At 62.0% G+C, this 7,905-nt stretch overlaps 1 protein-coding gene across 1 annotated transcript in view; it reads left to right on the top strand.

The window, feature by feature from the left end:
* The window catches only part of NELFA (negative elongation factor complex member A), a 21,903-nt gene extending 17,249 nt beyond the window's left edge, over positions 1–4,654 (top strand). Inside the window, exons 5-12 of the mRNA XM_006893604.1 lie at positions 583–672; positions 1,687–1,817; positions 1,905–1,974; positions 2,207–2,295; positions 3,050–3,161; positions 3,888–4,189; positions 4,280–4,379; positions 4,470–4,654. Coding sequence (XP_006893666.1) covers positions 583–672; positions 1,687–1,817; positions 1,905–1,974; positions 2,207–2,295; positions 3,050–3,161; positions 3,888–4,189; positions 4,280–4,379; positions 4,470–4,654 — 1,079 coding nt within the window. The remainder of the gene's footprint in view (positions 1–582; positions 673–1,686; positions 1,818–1,904; positions 1,975–2,206; positions 2,296–3,049; positions 3,162–3,887; positions 4,190–4,279; positions 4,380–4,469) is intronic.
* The last annotated feature ends 3,251 nt before the right edge of the window (positions 4,655–7,905 follow it).

Raw genomic sequence — 7,905 nt, 5'->3', positions numbered from 1 at the left:
CCCAGATAACAGGTGCTGGGTCACCCCATCACCCCCCCCAGATAACAAGTGCTGGGTCACTCCATCACATGCCCCCCCAGATAACAGCAGGTGCTGGGTCACCCCATCACCCCCTCAGATAACAGCAGGTGCTGGGTCACCCCATCACCCCCTCAGATAACAGGTGCTGGGTCACCTCGTCACGTGTCCTTGCTGACAGGTCTGAGGTGGTGGCACTCAGGGATCCTCGGGACACCCAGCCCCATGTGAGCCCCACCCCATCCTGACTTCTCCCTGTTTCCTGAACAGCAGCTTGTCAGGTGTGTGCAGCCACCTGGAACTGACCGTCTGATTTCATAGCGAACCCAGCACCATTCCTTGATTGTGTTTTGAGTGATTGTTGACATGACCAGAGCCCTGGCTGCCAGTCGTTGTGCGGGGACAGGGCTCTCCCCGAGCACTGCGGCCTCGCTGAGCCCAGGCCGGTCTCTGCCGCAGGCTTGCTGAGTCTGAGCGGTTTGCTGGCAGGGCCACTGGTTGGCAGCCGGGCTTCCCGAGGGCCCCTCTTCGGGGTTGCTGACCCTGGGCCCCTGGTTCTTGCAGCTACCGAGACCGCCCAGCAGCTGAAGAGGAGTGCGGGGGTGCCCTTCCACGCCAAGGGCCGGGGGCTGCTTCGTAAGATGGACACCACAAGTAAGGGGCCATAGCCCGAGTGGGGCCGTGTCGGGGCTGGCGATGGGCCCCGGCCGGTGACGAGAGCCCAGGGTAGGGGCTAGTGACGGGCCTGAGTAGTGACCAGCAGGCCAGTGACAGGCTGGAGCTTTGTTGGCGCTGGTGATGGGCCCTGGGTGACCAGGACCGCAGGCCAGAGCAGAGCCGCATCAGGGCTGATCAGGCTGGGAAGGCCTCCGTGGTCAGCGTGTCGCCGGGGTGTCGGGATCCAGGCTGATGGCATGGGCCTGGTTTCTGAACCTTGGCTGCTTGTGGCATGGTCTGCGCGGGTCAGCGTGTTGGGCCTCACAGGGAGACCCTTCTGGTGGTCCCCGGGCTGAGTGAGGCCAACCCACTCCCAGGCTTGAGTGAGCTGACCCCGTGCCCACAACCCCGCTGCCCCAACCCAGTTAGCACTGCTGGGCTCTGGCCCCTTCTCTGCAGTGGGAAATAGGGTGCCCATGAGGACGTCCCCAGCACCTGGGCCTTGCTTAACACTAGGATGCAGATATTCCTGCCAGGACCTTGGCCACTTGGTCCTGGGTGAGAGGGGTGACACTGGGGCAAGGACACGCGGTGCTGGCTGTGCCTGTCATGTCCCCACAGGCTGGGGGTGGGGCCAACCTTGAAGTCCCCTGCCCTCGTGAGGGCCACTTCTCGGCAAGCCATTGCTGAGCACTGGGAGTGGTGGACCTGGCCTGGTCATCGTCCTGGTCCCATGCTTTCAGCCAAGCTTTGTGCTGGCGGCGGCCCAGGCCCGCATACGTGCTGGCAGCCTTGCCTCACGGCTGCTCCGGCCCACGGGCGGTTAGGAGGGCGGCCCCTCTGCGGCCAGGGGCTGTGTCCTGAGCACTGGGCAGGAGAGTGGGTGGTACATCCACCCTGTAGCCATGGCGGGAGCGGCTTGCTGACTGCAGGTGGTGGGCACACTCCTTGCCGTGCACGGACATGTGCGGGGAGTGGGGCTCCAGCCCCCTGACTGGCCTGTCCCCACAGCCCCCCTCAAAGGTATCCCAAAGCAGGCGCCGTTCCGCAGCCCCACCACCCCCAGCGTCTTCAGCCCTGCGGGGAACCGGACGCCCATCCCACCCTCGAGGACACCGCTGAGGAAGGAGAGGGGCGTGAAGGTGGGCCTGGTCCCTTCCCCGCCCCGCCCGCCCGGCCAGGTCCACCTGCGGGCCGGGGGCTGAGGCCGGTTCTGTCTGTTCTGGCAGCTGCTTGATATCTCGGAGCTGGATACAGTTGGAGCTGGCCGAGAGGCAAAGAGGAGGAGGAAGGCTGTGGGTGCGTGCTCGGGAGTCCCGTGTGCTGAGGGTGGGCACAAGCTAGGGGAGCACCAGCCGCTTCCTCTCGGCGACAGCTCTGGGGTGCCTTGAGGTCATTGTCATGCTGGAGGCCTTGCCGTCAGGTTGGGCAGTGTCCTGACATGTCCTGAGGCACCCCCCGTGGACAGCATGTCATCCCAGCCCGGTCCCTGGGGTCTGCTCTGGAGCCCTGAGCCCTGCTCTGTCCACAGACACCGAGGTGGTGGAGAAGCCGGCCAAGGAGGAGACGGTGGTGGAGAACTCCACCCCAGACTATGCCGCGGGCCTGGTGTCCACGCAGGTAGGCTCCGTCCACCGCCACCATGCTGCTTGTGGGCCGCCAGCACTCTTCCCGCTGAGAGCACGTGTGTGCGAGTACGTGTGTGTGTCAGAGCGGTGCAGGGTTGGCTGGAGCCAGCACTCTTCTGCTGAGAGCTCATGTGTGCGTGCGCATGGACCCACATGTGTGTGTGTGTGTGTGTGTGTGTGTGTGCGCGCGCGCGCGCGAGCAGTGCAGGGTTGGGACAAGCCTGAGGTGACGTCACACGTGGACTTGGAGCTGCGCCTGCCGTGTGCTGTCCTAGGGTGCCCGGTCCCTCGGGCTGGGCCTGCCCCTCCCCGGGGGTAGTGGCAGCAGGGAGAGGAGGCAAGTGTGGCGAGGTGGGCCGAGGTCCGCGCGAAGGCCTCTTAAAGCCTGGCCGCTGGGGGAGGAGGCTCGGGGACTGCATGCCGTGCAGCGCACACATCGGGCATCTCCAGGCCGCGTGGGGCTCAGCCCTGTGCCCGGTGTTCTTACAAGGACTGTCGTCCTCGCATGTGCCTCTGCAGGAAGACACTGCAGCCCCCTGGGTTCCAGGCTGCTTGGTCGAGGCTCCTGGGCCCGTCCCCCCTGCTTCCTCTGCCCCGGAGGTGGATCTAGTGCAGCCGGGTTCGGGGAGCGGATGAGACTGTGATCACTGGCCAGTGCTGGCCGATGCCCCCTTGTCCCTGACACACAGATGGGCAGTGTCCACTCATCACAGGGTTGTATGTCATCTGAGAACCCTGTTTTCCAGAAACTCGGATCCCTGAACAGTGAGCCGGCACTGCCCTCCACCAGCTACCTGCCCGCCACGCCCAGTGTGGTCCCAGCCTCGTCCTACATCCCCAGCTCAGAAGCCTCGCCAGGTGAGCCTGGGCCCCGGCACTGTCAGTGACCCCCAGGTCCCTTCAGTGACCCCTGAGTAGCAGCGCAGCCAGAGGCGAGCCAGGTCGGGGCGGCAGCTGTGATTGCCGCCCTCTGTTCTCCACGCATCCTCGCGGGACCGCGGCCAGTTCCTGGGGAAGGCAGTGGCCCGAAGCCTGGCCGGGCTCTGCTCTCCCGCAGACGGTGGTGCTGGCTGGGGTGAGGCAGGAACGGAATCCCCGTGTGAGAGCGAGCTGGACCCTGCAGAGGCTGTTCCACCAGTGAGGGCTGTGCGGGGCCGCCCCAGTGCCTGGTCATGGAAACTCATCCGAAGCTGGACTTGCGGGCTTTAGTTGGGCTTTTGGTCCCTCGCCTGTCTCAGGATCCTGGCCCCAGGGCAGCTGGTTGAGGGCATGGGCCTCCCACCCTGGTCCAAAAGCCAGGTGCCCGTCAGCCCAGAGACCCTGTGCTCCTTGGCCCAGTGGGCACCAGAGGGAGGGAGAGGGGGAAGGAGGGCTCCGAGCGGCCTGCTGAAGCATGCTGTTACGATGGGCATGTGCCCACTGGCAGCGTAGGGCCCCTTCCTCTGCCCAGCCGAGGCCTCACAGGGCCTGGGGGGTGGGGCACATGTGGTCAGTGGACAGCCGGTGGGTTTGCCCTGGACTGGTTGGGAGCGGGTCGAGGCATGATCACAGTGGAGGGTCTCACCAGGTGCCCTCTGCCTGCAGCGCCACCTTCCCGGGAAGCCAGCCTGCAAGCCAGCCGCCCCCCTGAGGAGCCTAGTACCCCGAGTCCCACGCTCCCAACCCAATTCAAGCAGAGAGCGCCCCTGTACAACAGCAGCCTGAACCCGGCCGCAGCCACCCCGACGCCCACGCCCACCCCCACAGCTACCACCCCCACCTTGCCCCTGACACCCACCACGCCCCCAGTCGTCACCCCCACAGCCCAGACCCCCCCAGTGGCCATGGTGGCCCCGCAGACCCAGCCTACAGCGCAGCAGCAACCCAAGAAGAACCTGTCCCTCACGGTAAGGGGCCGTGTCCCTCAGGGTAGGGTGACCTCGTGGGTGAGGGCTCCTGGGGACGGAGGTGGTCTCACGCCTGCGTCCTGCCTGCAGAGGGAACAGATGTTCGCAGCCCAGGAGATGTTCAAGACGGCCAACAAGGTCACGCGGCCCGAGAAGGCCCTGATCCTGGGCTTCATGGCAGGTTCCCGAGGTGGGTTCAGGGCCGGCCAGGCACTGGGGGAGCCGGGCGGGCAGCTGGGGGCCACGGTGAGCAGCTAGCCCAACAGCCCCTCTCCTGCAGAGAACCCGTGCCAGGAGCAGGGCGACGTGATCCAGATCAAACTGAGCGAGCACACGGAGGACCTGCCCAAGGCCGATGGCCAAGGCAGCACCACCATGCTGGTGGACACGGTGTTCGAGATGAACTATGCCACGGGCCAGTGGACACGCTTCAAGAAGTACAAGCCCATGACCAACGTGTCCTAGCTTGTGGCCCGCCAACCACTCTGGGCTCCAATGCTGGGGGCTCCACAGAACAGCAGTTTGGCTTGGCCCAGCAGACAGATGGACACCGGGCAGGGGAGCCGAGTCCCAGCCTGTCTTTTTATGTTCATTTCTCTGGGATGTTCTGGGCTTCTTTTTAAATTTCTATTATGGGTTATTTTGTGTGTGATTTCAGGATGAGTTTTTTGGATTCAGTACATTTTAGAACGTACACCCCAAGTTCAAACTGCCTCGTTTTGCAGCAGTAAATCTGCTTGCCTTGTTTTTTCCTTGGAAGAATCCCACTGGCCAGGAAGGAGGGTGGAGGTGGCTGGTGCCGCAACCTCTCCTAGGTTGAGGGGACCAAAGGCAGACCCTAGGCTGTCTGTACCCCCAGAGTTTTGTATTTACCTTTTGTACAGCTATGGGCAATTCAGACCCATCTTTGGTCTGGTTTTCACTGTCAAATGTTTGAGTAATTAAAAGTTGAGCTTTTCTGAGAGCAATGGCTGCTTTGACCACACCACCCGTGTACACTGTGCTGGCCTGTGTCATCAAGGTCAGGGCTTTGTGGCTGTGCTCCCCCAGGACCTTGGTGGACGTGGGTGAGGGCAGGGCTGGGGAGCCAGGGTGGAGTGACAGGCAGCCACCACCCAGCATCAGCTCATCTCAGCTGTTAAAAGAGAGGGACAGTCCCACTGTCCCGAAGATGGAGTCATGCTGGGCACTGGAGTAGGACCAAGGCCCGGGTGAGCTGCATGGCCCCAGAACTAGAACAGACAAAAGAAACACATGAGAAAAATCCTTTAAAATTTGTTTAATACAAAAATACTCATACACCATTTTCCAAACACAGCTTTCCACTTTAAATGCTATTTCCCCCCCCAAACTGGCAAGTTCTCAAATCTACATTTTCCAGTTACCCTCCCTCCCCCAAGAATGAACTTCAAGTTTTTCAATCTAACTATGTTGACCGCTGCCGGGGCGCAGACACCGACGGGCACGCTTCAGTGTGTGTATCGTCTGAGGGGCATTTCACAGCTCGGGCAGGGGGACACGAGGCCCAGCGCTTAGCACCTCACTGGCAGGACAGGCCGTCACAGGGCGCTCGGGACAGCTTATTTGGCAACTGAGTCTCTTGCGTGGACTCCTGTGGGACGGGGTCAGCTCCTCGGAGGGCAGTTGAGGCCGATGGGTCGGACACATGGTTCTGACTGCAAACCAACCCTCAAGGGCCCTGACACACACTCGAGTGTGGGGAGCTAGCGGCCAGCGTCGGTCTCGAGTCCCCACAACAGGCTTCGTGTCCACCTGTCTCCCCACCGGTTGGCGCATGACGAGACAGCAGAGTGATGTCTGGCTGCCGTCAATTAGAGGCCTGGGGCAGTAAAAAGGTCGGTGCTGGGCCGGAGACCCAAATGTGCCTGCTTCCAAGTCCATGCACCCATGGATGAGCTGCCCAAGTGTGGGGTCTCCGAGGTGTCTGGACAGCGGGCTCAACCTCCCCCCAGTGCCCACAGCCCAGAGGGCAGGCCAGAGCACAGGCCATACCTGCACACGGCCCTCATCCCCGTTTTAGAAGCTGGGCCTTGAAACTCTTAGTGTTATTTCCTTGTTAACTGTGCAGCTTTAGAGATGGGACCACATTTAAAACTTCAGAAAGAAACCTAAAAAAATGTGGAAACCTGTCACAGCGAGTGAGCACTCGGGATTTCCCTGCCGCTTCTGTGAGCACATCCTGCCTGTCCTTGGCTGCCACTTGGGCTGGAGATGGCCCAGCAGAAGTGAGTGGGCAGTGTGGGGCCCCGGTCTCTAATACCCTCTCAGTACGTCCTCGGGGAACCTCCGAGCACACTCACGACCTGGGCCGGGGACGGGCCTGCTGTTGGGAAGCAGTCTGTTCCTGGCAGTCCTGCATACGGGGCCTCTAGTCTGTGCACAGGGCGGGGCAGGGGGCTGGACACCAGGCAGCAGGGGCCCAGGAGGAGCTGTGACAGGTGCTGAGCCCAGGTCATGGCTGCGACTTCACATGACATGGAGCAGAAATGAGGGCGCTGAAGCCCAGCATAGACTTCCCTGTCGCTGAGGAGAGCTGTGTAAACCTTCTGGAGGTGACCAGAGGGGACAGGTGGAGAGAGCACCTATTCTTCTTGTCCCCAGCTCTGCCCTGAGGAGACCACCCAGGAGCCCACCCTCATTGGGACACACTTAACTTCAGGGTCAGGAAAGCACCCCTAAAAACAAGTCGTGTTTCCCACTGAGAACACGCAGCTTCTTGGGTGGCTGCGTGGGGCGGGCACCTCCCCCTTCAGCAACAGCGGCCTGTGAGCCCCACAGCTCCCCTTCCCGAGCGGCCTTGCGGTTCCCTGAGCAGAGCACCCCATGATGAGCCGGGCCACCTGGGGGCCAGTCCTGTCCGTCCCCGACACGTCCACTATCTGGCCAGTTCTCAGCACTCTGCGGACTGCAGTGGGGCGCGGTGCTCAGAAAACACACTTCTCAGTGGTGGTTTGTGAAACGAGTTCAGCAAAAATATATTGCGAGTAAAAGGTAAAAAATGGTAAAGAGAAGGGAAATGGAAAAAACATACAGAGTATCTTCCCAAAGCGCTGGTCGTGACCTAGTGCGTCCAGAAGCCGGTGCCGCAGAAGGGGCTGGGGCAGCAGCTCCGGAGGCTGCTGGCATCCAGGTCACATCGTGAGGGATGCGGGAGGACCACCCCGGCACTGTCACCACCCCAGCGCCCAGCCGGCTTCTCACTGGATGGAGAAGGCGCGCGTGGGAAAACCTTCACATTAGCACAAAGGTACAGCTGTGACGAGCCCGGCAGGCCCCGTGTCTGACGACAGCAGGGCAGGGGCTGCACTGTCCCCGCGGGAACGAGGCGCTGTACTCAGAGCTGAGGAACATTCAACAGAGAACAGCCATCTTTTAGAAGAAATACTATCCTATACATTTCAGCTGAGATAAAACCATTTCATATGCCAATTAATCTTCAATCGTAACTCCAACCTAGAAAGATAAAAACAGGAGGGCACCCTGACGTCGTCGATTCAAGTGTGACTGGAGCTGTGGGGTAAGGCAGGCCGGCTGGACCCCGTGCGGCTCAGGGCTGGCCATCAGTGCGGACGCGGCCAAGGTGGCTCAGTGAGGAGGAAGGCGCTCCCCCGGCGGCCTGGACGTGTGACGGGAGGGCAGGCTGGGGTCCCGGCCAGCCCTGAGCACAGCCCGGGGCCTGGCCGAGCGGCGGGGTG

This window comes from Elephantulus edwardii, unplaced genomic scaffold, assembly GCF_000299155.1.
Source record: "Elephantulus edwardii isolate Elephantulus edwardi_28Jun2011 unplaced genomic scaffold, EleEdw1.0 scaffold00129, whole genome shotgun sequence".
Lineage (NCBI taxonomy): Eukaryota > Metazoa > Chordata > Mammalia > Macroscelidea > Macroscelididae > Elephantulus > Elephantulus edwardii.
This window is presented reverse-complemented; position numbering and strand designations above follow the sequence as displayed.